Here is a 17,991-nt window from a genome sequence, read left to right on the forward strand (position 1 = left end):
GCAAGGAAATCCAGCTGAGGCAGGAAACAGGTATCTTGGCCACTTCCCTCTGCAGCTTGGAAAATACCATAATCACCACCATGGCCCCCCAAGACTCCTGCCTCCTGCAGGGCTTGCCCCGAGAAAGGAAGGGCCAAGGCTGGAGCGGAAGAAAAGGGTCAGCAGGCTAAGGCAGTCTGACTCAGGCCACCCCACTCCTCAGAACTGAAATTACTCCCACACGTAATCACAGACCACTTCCCACCAGCCCATCTTCTGCCCACAGCAAGGCTGCAGGTCCTTAAGGCCTAGCTCACCCCGTGTCCCACCCTTTCCCACTCCTCAGGCCTTGTGGACACGCATTGAAAGGCAAAACAGGTCAAGGGCAAGGGTAAGGGGCAAGGAGAAGCCCAATGCTTGCTAAAACAACTGGCTAGGAAACTGATCTCATTTAATTTTTTTTTTCTTTTTCTTTTTTTCTTTTTTTTTTTTTTTTTTTTTTTTTTTTGAGGCAAGGTTTCATTATACGGTTCAGGTTGAACCTTGAATTCACTATGTAGCCAAGGCTGGCTTTGAGCTCACAGTGATTCTCCTGCTTCCCAAGTGCTGGGATTACAAGTGTGCACCACCATACCCGGCTTGGATCGCATGTAAGACAGCAAACTTTCTGCTCCCATTTTATAGATGTGGAAACTAAGGCTCTGAAAGACTTGCTGTAGATCACGTAGCTAGCGATTAAACTTGGGTCTGTAAGCCTCTGAAGGCCAAGCTTTTTCCAGTTTGTACCACCAACCAGCCTGGTAAGACAGTGAAGAAAGACCTCCACGCAGCTGCTTCAGAGTCCGTTATCTCCCAACAGGAAAGGACTATAGCATTCGAGCCTGAGTTCTGGAGAGGGACAGACAGGGCCCGTCCTGGTTTTTGACACAACTCCAGCTCTGCCACGTGCCAGTGCACTGTTGCACAGTAGGTGCTGGGCAAATATGTGCCAATGAATGAACCCCTGGACTCCCAGTGGCTGCCACAACCACTCAATGAAGGTCTATTGAATGAACAACTGAATGAGATGATCAGCACAGTGCGGGAATTTCTGTGGAATTCCTCAGGCACACAGCAAACAGCTCCACCCACCACCCCTGCCATTGTGTAGCCCAAGCATGAAGGAGCCCCTGAGCAGGGGGCAGAGCTTCGAAGGTCAGCAGAAGGCTGGTCAGGGAAGACTTTTCAGGTCTAGGTTAGTGTCTTGGGAAAGCAAGTATGTATGCGTACGCTGCAAGTTCAGGTCGATGGGGCGCAATTGCAGGGTCCAGAGGCTGCCTAAATAGGCAGATCGGAAGAGAGGTGCTGGGAGTATGGGGCAAGTGTCAGGTCTGATCTGAGTGGGGGCTTAAGAGCGACTCAGAGGGCAGAGGTGTGGGAGACCCAGCAAGACAAGGCAGACACTCAGTAACTGGGTAAATACTGGCCCAATTGGAAAACTCACTCTCTTGGCTCCGAGGACACGAGGCAAGGATAGTGACTGTCTAAGAGCACCTCAGAGAGCCTGAGGGTGGCTCTGGCTCACCACCACAGGCCTGGAAGACCCCCACCCACATCTGCCACCAGCTGCCTCTCTGATGAACCTGCTCACACCCCACTCAGGTTCCCTCCGGGTCTCTCCTGGCTAAGTGCCTTCCAGGCCTGGGGCTTCCTGACCCAGGAATTGTCTTCTCCTTCAGATGGGCCCATCTAAGTCCAGAAGGACTGGACTGTAGAGAAGGGCCCCTGCACCTCCGGGACCTGGAAAGAGGAAAGCTGGGGAAACTCGGAGGCATGGTGCCCACCCCCAACAGGCCCTGCTTCTACCATCCTGGGGCTGTGCATTTTAAGGCCAGGTCTTTTGAGATCCCTTTACCCACGTGGGGCTGGCCTCAAAGAAGTTGGGTCTGAAAGCTACTGCCCCGAGGCCACACAGTTACTCAGTGAAGGGCAGGGATTGAGTCAATTCCTGGGATACATGACTCCAGGCCTGTGGGTGTTCACCCAAGCCTCAAGTTTTGTTCCAAAAGTTCTTTACTTATGCCTGGCTGGTTACAAGGCGCCCCAAGGGGACAGACATCACGGTACAATTCCAGCGAGGACTGTCAGGGTCCCCGTTAGAGCTCAGTGCCCCTCTGCCAAGTTGGCACGAAAAGGGGCTCTCTCGTCCTGCCAAGTTCCCACCCTGCTCGAAGTTTCTCCGCTGGTCCCCAGGAACAGCAGGCTGGGCCATGCTCAGCGCGACTCAGAGCCTCCCGAAAAGTGCCCAGGGGACCCACAGACATACACACGGGCTGGCCCCGCCTCTGGCCCCACGCAAGGCCCCCCGAGGCAGTTCCACTCCGCAGGGTGGCGGCCCCCGGTGCCCGGTCGGCGTGATCGTCCAGCCCCGCCGTTCCGGGCCAGAGTCCCAGCCGCGCAGCCTCCAGCGCCCCACCAAGTTGGCGGGCACCCCTCGCCCCTCCGCCTCACACACTCACCGCGAGCAACCGCCCGTGCAACAGGAGCGCCAGCACCAGCGTGCCCGCCGCCCGCCGCTCCATGGCCCGGCCTCGCTCGCTGGCCCGCTCGGCGCCGACCGCAGTCGCCCGCTCGCCGTCCTGCGGAGTCCTCGGGACAGCGCGGCCCGCTCCCACCGCCCCCGTCCCCGCCCCCGCCCCCGCTCCTCCCGCGGCCGCCCGCCCCGCCCCCAGGCCGCCAGGTCACGCCTGCATCCCCGCCCCGTGGTGCAAAGCCCCGCCCCCGGCCTCCAGGACACGCCCACTCCCCCGCCCCCGCAGCGGCAGGCCCCGCCCCCGGGCCGGGCGCTGGGCTCCTGGAGCTGGCCGCGCTGCCGACTGGGCCTTTGTCTGGGCCCCCAGCCCCCTTCTGTGGGACGCGGCCCAGCCGGCTCTCCGCCAAACGCGGCCTGGAGTGTGGGACGGGACCGAGCCGCGGGCTGGGGCTGCGCGCTCAGGACTCCTCACTAGTGCACCCTGCGGGAAGGCAAACTTGCACACTCCAGGAGCTGCCCTCATGTCCGTGTGCGCTCCACACACTCCTTGTTGCTGCGACTTTCGAGGAACCATGGACCCCCTTACCCCGCTCTGACACAGCTCCCGCACCCGCACCGCACCCTCACGCCAGCTGTAGCTCATGAGGACACTTTCACACTGCATATGTGACAGTCCTCACGCAGGTGCCAGGTTCGGGGTGGGGTGGTGGACAGGGATGGGGACACACACACAGCCTTCACAGGAACTCAGCCCCTGGCTTTTCCACACTAACTCTCTGTGCCTACACCCAGCAGACCAGGAAGCATTCAGACGTGATTGCTACACTTCCCACACAGCCCCTTCACCCACATTGATTCTCCCACGAGGATTGGGCTGTACTTTTAGGTTTGGTCACTACTCACAGTGGGCACCGGGTGCTGTCCTGAGACACCTTCCCAGCCCTGCACTATTTTTCCACCTGGACTACTCAGGTCAACTTTGATCCGCAGAAGTTACAACAGCAGGGCCAAAGACCCACAGATACTACCACAGTAAATCACCCAGTGACCTGCCTGTGACACAGCCCACAAGCAGCCACGCAACCTGGGGACCTCTCCAAGGCCCTGTTCATATCCCCTCTTCTGCCTGAATATTTCCAGACGTCCCTGGGCCGAGGGGTGGAGAGAAAATCAGTGTATCCCATGCATGCGTGTGTGTGTGTGTGTGTGTGTGTGTGTGTGTGGCTTTTTGGATAACCTTTTGAGTAATGATGGAGAGAAGTGAATAAAAACCCAAGTTTCCATTGTTTTCTGCTGGTTGCTAGGTTCCAGAGACTCCTGGTGGAATTTGCAGCCCTGAGTGAGGTGCGCTGTGGACAGAAGGAAATGCCCAGCTAACTGGGTGGCACCTGGCCGGCTCTGCTGGCTCAGGAAGGTGTGTTCCCTGTGATAGGGGCTTGCAGGCGCCAGCCAGACCATCCAGTGACTCAGGTGGAAAACTCCCATCCAGGCCCTCAGGGATTATAAGACCTGCATCCTGGCCCCCATCTTACTTAGATTCCTTGCTCCAGAACCCTGAGTCCCTCTCTGCCCTGTGGGACAACTGGGAGCTGGAAGGAGGAGAAACCACATCCAGTGTGACTAGGCCAGCTCACTGACCCCACCCAGACTCCAGCACAGCACCGAATAAGGTCTGTGTCTGCTCCAGACAGGGAGACAGAGAGGGGATGCCTAGTTTAGCCCTCCAGGGGACCCTAATCTGCTGGAGGGACCTTTGTGGGAGGAGACTCCCCGTCCTCACGTTGTTCTCAGACTGATAGACAATCCTGCCTCTGCCTCTCAGCCTTCCTACAGAGGAAACGAGAACAGAGCTGATTTCCCTCTCAGTATTGTTAGGAGGATTAACGTGAAGCAATGTTTTTTGTTAAGTTTCAAAGGTAAGAGCTGAAAAGGTGGTAGACGTTTCCTTATTAGGATTTCTGGGTGTGGCTCCAATCTGACGGATAGAAACAGATCTGCCTATCCTATGCAGTGGGAAGAGCAGCCACTGCATAGGATCTGTGGCTTCCAATCTGATGATGGGGCCCCAGTCCCCCCCCCCAAAGGACCTCTAATCCTTCCTTCAAGCAGCAGCTTTGTGCTTCTCAGCAGCTCCTCTGTCTACCAAGCAAGGCTTCAACACTGCTAACTTCAGAGCTGGCAGGTGGCCAGGCTGGTGGCAGGCTCTTTCCAAGGCTTTGCCTGTGCAAGGAGGGTCAGCCTCCAGGACAAACCCCACTTCATGAGCTGCCTCCGCGTCTGTTCCTCACCTCGGGTCCTCTAAATCCCAGAGATTTGGACTTGCGTGGTTTGCCTATGAGGGAAGGCAAGAGGGGAACAAGCAGCCCTTTGTAAATGTTTGGTCATGACTAACCCGGAGCTGTAAGTCTCGCTTCCTAAAAGAGTTTTGGAAAAGAGTTGATAACACTGGCTGGGGTGTGGAGGGAGCCGGGCTGTCAGAGAGAGCGCGAAAACGCAGCCTAGAGCAGCCCATCCACCTGGGGACAGTCACCCTCTATTGACTCCTCCTTGCTGAGGATTGGTTGGCGGTGTCCATATCTTTAGTCCTGCTCCCAGGTTGCTCTGTCTAGGGCCTGACTGTCATCACCTCTTAGGGCTTGTAAGGAAAGCAGGGCCAGAGCCCTTTGGGCTTCGCTGAACCTTAAAGTTACCTGTAACCACCCGCTAGTGTTCATCAGTCAGGGTGCTGTCACATTCTTGGGGGACCGAAATAACTCATTTTGCACAGGGTTCCTTAGTAAGGAGGGACCAGGAGGGTTTGGAACAGCAGGGGTAACTACAAAACCTGGTTTCCGAGAAACAGCAATTGGAGCTTTTTGAACCAGCAGGCAGATTTCTCACCGCAACATTGACAGAACATGGTTTTCTTCTGGTTTTCATTCCCAACTCCAAAATTTTTTTCTCCCTTGGAGCATTTTCCTCATCTTACATTCCTCTGGTCATTCATTCATTTGGAACAGCAATGGACGGTTGAACAGATCTTACATTGACTGTGTGGACCAACGGGTGAGTAAGTGATGTAACGTGTCCTGTTGCAGGGTAACATCTGCCTGGAGAGGTTTCTTTTCGATGGTGTCAGCAAAGGCACTGTATGGCACCTTGTGGCCACACACTCTTTTAATAGTAAAAGTAAATAACCTGGCAAGCGCAGGGTCCTGAGTTCAATTCCTGGTGTAAGGGAGGGTGTGGTGGTGTACACCTGCAATCCCAGCATTGTGGGAGGCTGAGGGAGAAAGAACACAAGTTCAAGCCCAGTCTGGGTAACTGAGGGATTTAGTGAGAGTTTGTGTCAAAAATTAAAATATAGATAAATAAACAAACAAATAAAAGGGCTCAGAGGGACGCAGCTCAGAGCCAAACCCGGGGTTTGATCTCTAGTACCAAGGGGGAAAAACACTTTACCATTCAGTTAATTTTGAATCTCACTTGGTCACCACTATTGTCCTGGGTAGTAGATAAGAGATAAGTGTGAACATTTTATGATGCACTTTTTCCAGATAAGGAAATGGAGACAGAGAGGAGAGGATAAAGTGGCTTGGTAAGGTCATCCAGGTCACACGATCAGTAGGAGGTGGAGTGGGATCAGGTCCACACTGACCTGGTCCTAGAACTCACATTTTCGGCTACCCTGATGCTGTCTTTCCTGGGTGGTTCTGGAGTCTAGAGGTGTGGAGCCGCCTCCTGCTTGCACAGGCAGCAGGTGCCCTTAGACTTGGCCCAGTGTCTTCCTATAATCCATCACTTTATTTTGTCTTTTGAGCAAGGTCTCACTAGGTTGCCTAGATTTAGCTTATGCTCACCATCCTCCTGCCTCAGCTTTCCAGAGGGCTCGGATGACAGGCATCTACCACCACACTGAGCACCCACCTTGAGTCCCAGGCCTGGAGCAAGATTCTCGCACTCTGCCCCGTGGGTTTCCCGCCTTCTGAGATGCTTCCTGGAAAGGGGAACCTCTGGTGGAAGAAGTTTGGGAACTACCCTCTTTCCTACACTTTGACCCTCTGAAAGGACAGGGACAGGCCTCCAGGGAGGATGCCTCTTCAGCTTTTCCTCAGTCAACTCAAGGACGGACTCCCTTTATTTTTAGGAGGAACATCTAACATCTCCCAGGACTGGGTTTCTGCAGTACACTTTGTGGATGCTGCCCCAGAGCCAGGCTCCCAAGCTGACCATAAATGGTCTTTAGAATGTGAATTTGTCACGAGTGGCCCTGCACACACAACTCCCCTGCAGCCGGGCTGGAATTCTGGTGGCTTCCATGTACCCCCTCACATTCCTGTCCTTGGGCCCCAGCTTTTACAGACTCCTCAGGGACCTGGGGGCAGCACTCAGATATTCCAGTTTGTTTCCTTTTTCCTGGAAGATACCCACTGTACTTCATTGTGTTCTTGCACACCTCTCTGCTCACTCTTGCTTTTCTCACTTGACACTTTCATGTTTCAGTAACACTAGGCCTACTTAAAAACAAATCTGTGGGCCGGTGCCAGTCCCCACACTGTTTATGAGCAGTTAGCGATAAGGAGCTTGCTCTGGGGCATAAATCAGCTGGGTCACCGAGGCTACTGTTTGGTCTGGCTGATGTTTCTTCCCCTAAAATCCTTCTTCCATATTGGAAGCAGGACAGAGATTTACACTCAGGCGTAAACCCTTTATTGTAGAAGGCAACTGCTAGCAATTTGTGGGCCAGTGACTCTGAACAGCACTGACACTGCCTGGGCACCTCATATTTCTAGTGAGTATTTGGTATTATGTCTCATCGACACCCCACAGTTCGTTAACCCGGTCCTGCTGCTGGACCTTTGGGCCGTTTCCCAGTCTTTGTTATTAACACAACATTGCTGGGCACACAACTCTTTGTGGATCTGTGTGTTTACTTTGGTCACTCCCTCAGTGACCAGAGGACCTCATATCTGAGGTTAGGGAAGCGGTGGGGCCTCTGCGGGGACACAAATGGGCGGGAGAGGCCTGTTGACCCTCCGGTCCCATGTTCCTTCCTCTGGCTTGCACTGCCTTTCGTATAGGACAGATTTTCCATTTCTTTCAGGATTTTACCAGGCCACAAGCTTTCTGCTGTTGTCTTTAGGAGCTCGAGACAGAAATCCTTCTGGAATGTCCTGTGCCTTCTCCCTCCAAGTTCCCAGCTTTGTTCAATTGTTCACCAGAAATTCCGGCTCAGGAGATGTTGAAAAGTTTACCAAAAATGGTGGGACCCACTCGGGCACAGAGCGAGGCCTCTGCACATCTCAACTCCAAAGTGCAGTGTGGGCACAGTTTGGGTGGAGTGGGTTCAGGCTTGCTATGTGGGGCCAGCAGGAGCAGGGGGCAGTAGGGGGTGACATGGGGCTGAGAGTGGGGTCAAAGATGGGTGGGCAGAGACTCAGAGGCTGAGGTTCAGAGAGGAGGGAAGGCTGGGGTGGGGTGAGGGTCAGGCACAGGATGTGTCTCTGACACACTCCCCTCTGTAACTCAAAAGGCTGCATTTAGGAGCTGGCAGTGTAGCTCAGCGGTAGAGCACTTGCCTAGTCTCTGTGAGGCCATGGGTTTGATCTCTACCACCGCAACAAACAAAACTGTTTATTTCCTAGAATCTGAAGACAGTGATATTAAGCTGTCTGCTTGCAAAGGACCACAATGGATTTCTTTAATGCATAAAATTATGTCAGTATCACGATCCTATACAAACAATACCAAATGTTGAGGGGCCATGGAGTGAGCAGTTGAGACCACAGGTGGCCTTTGGAGAAATTTCTCCCTTGTTTATTACTTGCTAGAAACACCCCCCCTAGGGGTACCTTCCCTACTTAGGGCACTGGTATTGAGGGGCAACCCAAATCTCCAGGAAAAACATCATCCTTACCTCGTCAAATTTACTGCATATTTTGGAGGCTGAGATGTATCCCTCTTTCTCTTAGAATGGATTCAATAAATACTAAGAAAGACATCGCCTTTACATTGCTGTGAAAGTGTACACAACACAGTGGCTCTTTGACCATCCTGGGCATTGGTTGAGATTCAGAGCTCAGTTCTGCTACGGACCAGCTGCAGAAATTTGGGCAAATTACTCTCTCTGTCTCTCTGAGCCCCAGTTTCCCTCTGTGGGCTACTAAAACCCTGCCTGGAAGTATAGAGAGAGATGATTGGCTATGTTTCTGCCTTGGCAGCAAACTTGGTCCACAGTGCTTAATGACCTAGGATGTCCTCCTGCAGGTGTGAAGGACTTTCCTTGGCCACCCCCACACATAGATATGTAGGTCACTTCTATACACAAAAGAGACAGCTGTCCTACAGCCAGCTTGCTGCTTCCTGTTTACATGGGTCCTGTAGATGCATGGCTGGGGATGTGGCCTGAGGATTTCCGATGGCTTCTGCATGGCTGCATGGGACAGAGGAACTTTTCAAGCTACCAGTGATTATCTGCTTGAAAAGGACCACAGTGGATTTAATGCATAAAATAGTATCAGTATCATGGTCTTGTATCAAATGATATCAAATGTTGAGGGGCCACAGAGGGGGTAGTGGAGACCACAGGTGACTTTTGAAGAAATTTCTCTACTATTTAGTACTTATTTTAGCTACTTATTTTTCTCTGGACTCAGGCTCGGTAACTGGGAATAGACTTGTGAGCAGTGATTGTCCATCCCTGGCAGGAGTTTGGGTCAAGGGCAGAGACGCTGTTGTCCTTACGGATTGCAATCCAGTTCCTAACCAATGGGCAAACTTTGCCGAGCACCCACAGGCATGGGGCCTTGTAATGACATCTATCATACACTGAGCCCCACTGTGTATAATTGTGAAGGCTATTTTTTTTGGCACCCATTTGTAGGTAGCAGTCTATAAGGACAGTGCCAACTATTTTTCAAGAGCCACTATGTTCTGTGCACTTTTTTAAAATCAGAATAATTTGTAACTGACCTCTGCCTTAGTTTCTGAAAAACAGGGACAGTAGTACTTTCCTTAAAGAGTTGATTAAAGCATTAAATGAGTAGATGAATCCAAAGGACTTAAAACAATGTCTGGCATGTAGTTAAGAGCTTAATAAATGTTGGCTGGAATCTTTAATATTGTTGGCTATTGAAAAATCCATTGTATAAAGCAGATAATCATCGTTAGAGTAGAAGCAATTACTGCTATTGCATGCATGGTGGATGCAAGGCCCTGTAGCCACCATGGACATAAAGATTAGACCCCTATTGTGAGCAGGACTGAATTAGCTGCTACCAACTTCAAGAATAGTGCCCTGGCCAAGGGGCTTACTCTATCCTTGGGTAAATGACCATTCCGGAGGTGAACAACCCTAGCAGGGCAAGGGGCAGTCAACTCTCATGCTGCAGAGCCAGGAATCCAGAGATCTGGACTAGGAAGCAGGGGGTTGAGTGGCTGGACAGAGGGCCTGTGAGTGTTCCCCTGGAGACTGAGGCACAGATTTCTCCCTGGGGAGGAGGGGAAGGAGAGGGAGGCCAGAGGAAAGAGTGTATGATGTGTTCAGTTTTGACCCTTGGATGATCTCCCTTGGAATACAAGTGGGGGAGAATTCAGTGGACCAGGAATTTGGCACCCTCTCCCATCTACCTACCCTGGGAGCACTGTGGTCATCCCATGGAGGATACTCAAGTCTGTCACCTTCTCTGTTTGGCCACAGGGGCCAGGCCACTGCCTTGAAATAATCCTGTGGGCCCCCAGGTTCTCATAATCTCAAGGTCAGCCCTGTTCCACACTCTGAGCTGCCACTGGCCTTCGTATCATCAAAGAGACAGGGGATCTCCACAACAGGGACCAGGTCTGAAGTTTGTAATCACACAGAAATGGGCTACGAGGGCTGAAATGCCCCTGAACATCCTGGGGGGTGACTGTGGATATAGGATCCAGGGTTCTTGGGTGGAGGCAAGATCTGTTTTCAGATTGGGATGCTCCAAGCCTGGCTGGTAACCACGAAGACACCCAGAAACATCCAAGTCAAGGGGTCCCTTAGAAAGCATCAGAGCTTGTAGTGTTCTGTACCCATTCACAGATGGGGGAAATAGAGACCAAGAGCTAGGCTGCTCCAGGTCTCTAGAGTCCCTTGAACAACAGGGTCATGGGGCTGGGTGCCCTGTGGGCCTCTCAGCACTTGAATCCTCAGTGGTCCAGGTAACACTCTCCCAGGTATTGATGGCAAGAAACTCAAGGTACCAGGTAACCACCTCATCCTGACCCTCCTGTCTTATCTGGCCCAGACAGAAGCCCTCTGTGGAGAGAGTTCCCGGGAAGAGCTGTCCCCCATTCTGTAAGCCTCCCTGGTTGCCTGTTCCATGCCTCTCACTCTAGCTAGGGCTTCTTGTGCCTCCTCTAGGCCATGATCATTGAAAATCACACCTTTAAAAGAATACTTTAAAATTAAAAAAAGGACGAATAATTCTGAGCCGGGCTCATTGGTTACCCACCTGTTCCCAGCTACCTTAGAGACTGAGGCAAGAGGGGCTGGGGATTTAGCTCAGCGGCATAAGCACCTGCCTTGTAAGTGTGTGGTCGTGAATTCAATCCCTGGTACTGATAAAAAAAAAAAGAGAGAGAGACTGAAGCAAGAGAATCACATGTTTGAGGACAGCCTGGATAATTTTGCAAGATCCTGTCTCTTACAAAAAAGAAAAAAAGTTTTTGAAAAAGGCCAGAGGTGTAGCTCAGTGATAGAGCACTTGCCTAGCATGAGATGCAGGGGGGTTTGAGTTCCAGTACTAAATTTAAAAAGGATAAATATGTGTAAAGTATTTAGAAGTTGCTACTGTGTATGTGTTTGTTATTCTTTTTCTAATTACCTCTACATTTTAGCACATGGGCTTGTGCTGCAACAGCCAGCCTAAAAAGAAAGAAATGCAGGTAGGGATGGGGAATGGACACCTTGTCTATTTCTTTACGTGGGGAAACTGAGGCTAAAGGATTCTCGGAACGTCCCCAGTGATCCTCTCAAAATATAAACTCAACATTTCTAACTGAGACCTGTGGGCTTCACACTCAGCCTGCAAAGTTTTAATTTGTTGCTGCCACATGAAAATCAGATCCCAAAGCCAAGAGGAGTGATATACACTTGAGGTCCTAGCTACTCAAAAGGCCGAGGCAGGAGAATCGCTTGAAGCCAGAAGTTCAAGGCCAGCTTGGAACCCCCTGTCTTGTCCCCCACCATGAGATCTCTGGGTTTTTATGGAGGCAATGACTCACGGGAGCCAAGTATGGATCAAGCAGCCTGTGATCACCTAGCCAAAGTCTCCACCACTCCCTGCTCCCTCCAGCCCAATTCATTCATTGATTCCCTCGTCTGCAATTTACTCATTAACTCTTGTCCAGGGAGGCCCTTTGGGGTTTTACTTTGTTTTGTTTTTTTGAGATGGGGTGGGGAGTCTCGCTATGGAGTTCCATCTGGCCTTGAACTCACTATGTAACCTTGCGTGGCCTTGAATTCACAGCAAGCTTCCTGCTTCAGCCTCCTGGGCTGCTGCGATTATACTCATGCACCACCATACCTGGTGGCCTGTGAGTTTGAAATCCCCAATCAAAATGGTTATTTTCCCCAGCAGAACCTTGGGAGAAGCATTTTGCCATAATTTATTTCCTTCAACAAAGGTCTGATGAACATATACCCATTGCACAGGTGGTGTCAAGATCACCACCAGATAGAGGGTGAACCCTCTGAAGATTTGGCCTCTGGGGCACTCCATCCTGAGTGGATGGCCTCCCAGACCTTGGGCAGGTGACTTAAGAACCCGCTACCAAACAAAGGGAGTTCGGGCAGCTTGGTACTCGACCTTTGAGGCAGCACAGAGGTGAGGCTCTGGCTCTGAGACAGATGCTGCCTGCTCACGCTGGCGGGGCGGGGCAGGAACGGTGTAGTATCTGCACCCCCAGGGGTGCCACCCATACAGGGTCTGGTGGTGCAGCTTCCAGAGGTGGCCATGCTGGTTCTGGGGCTAAAGTAACTGTGGGGTGAGTGTTGCAGGTTGTCCTGGTAGAGGGCACTGGCAACTCCTTCCAGATAGTTGGCTGCAAGCCTGGGCAGGCTCAGTGTCTGGGGGCAGTTGTAGAAGTCACTGGTCGATCGGCCCAAGTAGTTGATACCTTTGATGATGTGGTCTAGGAAGGTGGGGTTGGAGGAACCTGGAGGACAGTCTGTACAGAGCTGGTATCGGGGGCTGCTGCTGTGACCAGTGGGATTTCTGGCCACCTTGGGTCTTCTCTCCAGGTGACTGCTCTCTGTAAACTTGGAGTTGTAGGACTGGCTCACCCAGGGGAAAATGGGGTTCAAGGACTGCTCTGAAGGGTGCCTGTAGGTGCGGCTAAATGGGTCCCTGCTGCAGCCCTGGGTCCAGTCTGCAGCTCGGGGCGGGAAGGATGCGTAGGTAGGTTGACCTGCATGTCTGCAAATGTTTGAATGGTTCACCTGGCGTCTGGACATGGTCCCAGAGGTGCAGGTCACTCTGATGGCTGAGACGTTACCGCGTCTGGAGGCTGGTTACCTGGCCTGGTGAGGAGGAGAGAGCCTGGTCAACTCATCACTTCCCTCTGAGATTTTCCTACAGGGTCCCCTCTGCCCCCAGAGGTTCAGCACTGCCCAATTTCTCTCCCTCTCCTCTTAGGCCTGGGGATCTCCAATTAGAAAATGGAGGCCCTCCTCTGCATAGAGCAGGGGAAGAAGTCAAGACTTCCAGAAATACTGAGGCCAGAGGATCATCTAGAAAGGGGTGGTGGTCCTGCTCTGTACTCCAGGCTGGTCTTGAATTTACCACATAGCCCAGGCTGGCCTCAAACTCACAGCAATCCTCCTACCTCAGACTCGCAAGTGCTGGGATTACAGGAGTGAACCACTACACTGAACTCTTTTCTTTTTTTGGTACCGGGGATCGAACTCACGACCACGCACTTGCAAGGCAGACACTTATGCTGCTGAGCTAAATCCCTGGCTCTTCTCTTCTCTTTTCTTCTCTTCTCTTCTCTTCTCTTCTCTTCCAGTCCTGGGGATTGAACCCAAGACCTTGCCTTGCCAGTGTCGTCGTTGTCCTCTTCCTCTTCCTCTTCCTCTTCCTCTTCCTCTTCCTCTTCCTCTTCCTCTTCTTCTTCTTCTTCTTCTTCTTCTTCTTCTTCTTCTTCTTCTTCTTCCAACCCACATTCTGAAATTCCCAATCACTTTTGATGAAAAGACTCCAGGAAATCACAAAAGCCAAGATTAGAATGTCTAATGGAGAAATTCCAGGCAGAAACAGGCCTGTGGTGCTATGGGAACAGCTAACCAGCTGTGTTATCTGGTTACTGGACACTGAAAATGTGTGTTGGCTTCCAAAGTGACACCACACACATGCTTGCTGTGTGCCCAGCCCTTCGCTTTGGGTCTTGCAAAAATCAACCCATTTAACTCCTATCACAAATCAAGGTTATGGGTACTGTATTCCCAGTTGGCTGGTGGAGAAAAGTGATGCTCAGAGAGGTGATGTGCCTACTATATGTCATACAGCTTGTACGACACAAGGCAAAGGCCGGGGTAACATTTTGGGGGTGTCTAATCACCCCCAATCAGCAATGCTATAATCGCAAGTGCCTTTGGCTTCCTCCATAGTCCTGTTAAGGGTGAACTCTCACCACATCTGCCCTGCCCGCCTGGATGAGTGGTAGGTGGGGAGAAGCCTGATGAAGAAGGGCTCTAGCTAACCCCCAAACTCTGTGGACCCTAATTTTAGGGACTGCATGAGACTAGAGGGTGTAGTGCACCAAGTCTACTCTCGGAGCTGGATTTGTGAGCTCAGAACCTGCCAAGCTGGGTGCTTTGATCCTCTTGGGTGGTACATGACTTCCGCATCCTCCCCATCAGAGGAGGGGCAGCAGGCTTCCTCCTCTGCCTGGGTCCAGAGTGGGGACTTTGAGGAGACTAAGACCTGATCCAGCCAAAGAGATTCCCAGTTCATGTGGTCCACCTCTTCTTCCTGGCCTGCCTGGGCCCAGCCAAGGGCAGTGCTGTCCCATTGTCTCTTGGTTCCTTGATTCTAACCCCACCCCCACCGCCATCCCCAGCTGGAAGGCAGGCTGTGACCTCTCACCCTACACAAGGCAGGCTCTTTGTCATGACTGCCTTGTACCAGCAGAGGAGTGTTTCAGCCCACCCCGCCCAGAAAACAGCTGCTTGCCCCTCTCCCAGCCCATGACCCCTCTCAGCTGCCCCTGTCCTTTGGGTCTGAAATGGGTGGAATGTCCAGACTCTGGCCTCTTCCTTTCCTGGATCAACACCTCCCTCCTAGAAATATAAGAGGTAACCGTGGGGCTGGGGCTGTGGACCCCACCCTTCCCTTTCTGCTGGGCCCAACCCCATCTGCCACAAGGGCCTGGTGTCTCACTGTGTCTCTTCAGAGGCAGATGGTATCGACCTCCTCTGGTTCTCTACTGGAGATTGCTGCATGCCACCACTCCAGACTGTTGGCCATGTCATAGAATCATGGAATCCTAGAGCTGGGAGGGGCCTCCAGGGGTCATCCTGGCCAGGCCCCTGCCTTGGGGCCAGAGCAACTTTAAGCCTGCCAGGACAGATGGGCCCTATTTTTGAAACGAGGGCTGAGGTGGCTGTTTTCCAGTGTTCCTTGTTGTTTTTCTCATGTTTGATTGTGCTTCAAGCCAGGAAGTTTTATGCTAGCTCACTGACAACTCCTGATTGCTGTGGTCAGCATCAATTTCTCCTTTTTTTAAACATCGGGTCACCAAACATTTATCAAGTCTCCTTCAAGTGCTGTCTCTTTGGGTGACCCATTCTTGGACACTAGAGCAACTTCCTCTCTTCTCTCCTCTTCTAATGCAACCAACGACCCCATATTGAACACCTACTATGTGCGGGACCCTGGGAAGAGCCTGAGAGTCTCAAGCGCACAAATTTCCACGTTCCTTTTGGAACTCCAAGCCCCTCACTGGGGCCTGGTCTGTGGGGGCCATGGAAGACATTCGCTGAATGAATGAACAAAATCCTCTTTCAAGGTCTCATATTTTCCAGAAAATCTCTCCATCATATTCCCCCATCAACACTGGAAATACGGTTTGGGACAGTAATAGAGGACTTGCCTAATACACATGAGGCCCTGGGTTTGATCCCCAGCATTGCAAAGCAAAGAAGCAAACAAACCCCAAACAATCCAGTCATTTTACAAATTCTTAGACTACTTAAAAATGTATGAATTCTCATATGTGCTTTTCACCCAAATCTATTAATTATGAACATTTTTGCCATAATTATCACTGTACCCACATACATGTACTTTTATTTTATTTATGAATAAGCCTGCAGATAGCAGTGGCTCATCAGGGATGACTTCAGCCTGCACCTCTTACTCACGGGGAGATCATGGACATTTTCTAACATACGCACACTATCATGATCAAATCCAGGATATTAAATGTTGGTGCAATCTACCGTCCAGCAGTTAGACCGCATCCAAATGTCACCGATGGTCCCTCCAATGTACTTGATGGTAACTGTTTTTCAGCACAGGATCCAACTCAAGATGGGGGTGCTGCATTTCATTCTCACGTCTCTTCAGTCCCCTCCCGTCTGGAAGAGTTTGTCAGCCTAGCTTTGTCTCTAATGACACTGACTGCCTCGAGGAACACAGGCCAGTTTTTTGGAGAATGTTCTCTAGTTCGAGTTTATCTGATGTTTCCTGTTGACCACATCCAGGATTTCTAAACACTTTGGCCCAGGATCTCCTGCTCCTAGTCCCCCCCAGTCACAGAGCCTAAAGGGCCTTTGTGCTGGAGTGGGAGAGCTACAGTGACCGAGACAGGGAGAGGAAAGGAGGGATCTGGGGGTTCCCCCAGAAAGAGGGAGAGTACTGGAGGGGGCTCAGTGAGCAAGGGAAAAGGTGTCCACGATTCCTTTTTGGGGCCTAAGCCAGGGCTTGGGTTGGCTCTGGCCTGGGGGCTGGGTGGGCAGGCACCCTGCCAGGTAGAGAATGGGGCCGCTGGGCTGTTTGTCCCGACAGTACCCAGGCATGGAGATCACCAGCCATTTCTGGCCTGGGCACTAAGAGCCCGCTGGAAATAGCTCTAGGACAATTATTTCGGGAGGAATGTGCTATTTCTCCATCTTCCCGGGCAGCTAGGCTGTGTCCCAGTAAGATTAGGAGAGTCCCTTTCTGGCTTCTCTACTCCAGGGGACCTCCAGGCCTGTTGGGGGCCACAGAGGCCATCAGGGCCAGGGAGGCTAGGACCCAAGAGGGGCTGGGAGACTAGAGCCCCCTGCCCTGTGGATGTGGACACCCTGTTCTTAGATCGTGACTTCAGATTGGGCCACTTGGGGTCCAGCTGACTCCCAAGACCGGGGACACGTAAAGAGGAAATGAAGCTGTCCGAACACTCTTGCCACCATCCATTCCTGGGAAGGTGACACTGAAGAATCACACACCTTGTCCTCCAGGGCTGGACATGGTTGGTACCGTACCTTCATATCCACTCTCTCACTTAATCCTCCCAGCAACCCCCAGAGGTAGGTATCTTGTTTCCAGATGTGGTCATAAGAGGCTCAGAAAGGGTCAGAGATTTGCTGAAGCTTGCCCAGCAGTCCAGAATTAGAACCCCGCCTTCTAGGTCCAGAGACTACAGACTTGAACATGAATTTAGGAAGAAGGGGGACCACCCCCTCACTCAGTGTGGACTGAGTAAGGGGCCCTGTGAACTGAATGAAATTGGGAAGGGAGATAGAAGACAGTGGGCAGTTATGCTAGAATCCCACCTACCCGAGTCCCCTCGTCCATCAGCTGTGCCGCTGCCTCTCTCTCGTAGTGTAGGAATGGAGGCCCAGGTCTGATGATGCCCTGGGCAGATGGAATTTCCCAGCCTGTACTCTGGAGCTGTAGCCCCTCACCTTTGCCCCACCTGAAGCACGTTCAACCTGGGCTTCTTGGCTCCATGGCCCAAATAGCTACAAAGGGTGAGGTTTCCCACTTTCTCCTTTCTTGCTGGCTCCCGGGCTCTGCCAACATCTTCCACCCCTCCTGAGCCTCATCAAGACCATCAGGGCTCCTGAATTCAATTCCTGGTACAATAAATAAATAAATAACCATCAGAGGTCCTTTCCTGACCCTCAACACGAAAAATTCAAAGGCAGTTCATTCATCTTGGCTCGCCAGAGACCTCAGAACGCTGTATTGGGACCTGAAATGAAGGGAGGAGTGTCCCTTGGTCCCTCCAGCCTCGTGGTTGTTGGAAGCATCATGAAGAAGCAAGCCCAGTTCAACAGCTGAATGTGTACAACACCCAGGTCAGTTCAGGGAGCACTTAGCATCAAGAGCCACAAAAATGTTGGCTCTCGCATCCGAACTAAAGGGCATCTGTGCCCAGCCTCAGTGACTGTTGGCACTGTGACTCATCTGAGCCCTTACTGGGCACTGAGCCAGCCTGCCTGTGGAGCTGGAAGTCTCCCACTCACCACGACCCTGACCTTTTCCCCAACCCCTGCAGTCTTT

The 17,991-nt window shown here is 52.0% G+C and overlaps 2 protein-coding genes across 6 annotated transcripts in view; both read right to left on the reverse strand.

The window, feature by feature from the left end:
- Positions 1–2,638, reverse strand: part of Hspg2 (heparan sulfate proteoglycan 2) — a 96,815-nt gene extending 94,177 nt beyond the window's left edge. For all 3 annotated transcript variants that reach the window (XM_063235712.1, XM_013153872.2, XM_013153871.2), the window contains exon 1: positions 2,478–2,638. In XM_063235712.1, coding sequence (XP_063091782.1) covers positions 2,478–2,540 — 63 coding nt within the window. In that variant the 5' untranslated portion in view covers positions 2,541–2,638. The remainder of the gene's footprint in view (positions 1–2,477) is intronic.
- Positions 2,639–12,095: 9,457 nt separating this feature from the next.
- LOC101789156 (uncharacterized) lies at positions 12,096–14,981 on the reverse strand. 3 transcript variants are annotated; one of them, XM_063235215.1, is made up of 3 exons: positions 14,881–14,979; positions 12,939–13,019; positions 12,096–12,758 (listed from the first exon to the last, which is right to left on the reverse strand). In XM_063235215.1, the coding sequence occupies exons 2-3, from the start codon at positions 12,951–12,953 to the stop codon at positions 12,165–12,167; spliced, it is 609 nt and encodes a 202-aa protein (XP_063091285.1). In that variant the 5' UTR covers positions 12,954–13,019; positions 14,881–14,979; the 3' UTR covers positions 12,096–12,164. The 3 variants fall into 3 exon arrangements, with proteins under 3 accessions (XP_063091285.1, XP_063091283.1, XP_063091284.1); XM_063235213.1 differs by having other exon boundaries at positions 12,096–13,019; positions 14,881–14,981; XM_063235214.1 differs by lacking the exon at positions 14,881–14,979 and adding an exon at positions 13,419–14,630 and having other exon boundaries at positions 12,096–13,019.
- Positions 14,982–17,991: the final 3,010 nt, after the last annotated feature.

This window comes from Cavia porcellus, unplaced genomic scaffold (assembly GCF_034190915.1).
Source record: "Cavia porcellus strain 051 isolate PalLab524CR breed Dunkin Hartley unplaced genomic scaffold, mCavPor4.1 scaffold_25, whole genome shotgun sequence".
Lineage (NCBI taxonomy): Eukaryota > Metazoa > Chordata > Mammalia > Rodentia > Caviidae > Cavia > Cavia porcellus.

What these genes read in the sequence shown, in the direction of transcription:
- LOC101789156 (XM_063235213.1), bottom strand. Translation starts at nt 12,953, where the DNA reads ATGTCCAGACGCCAGGTGAACCATTCAAACATTTGCAGACATGCAGGT.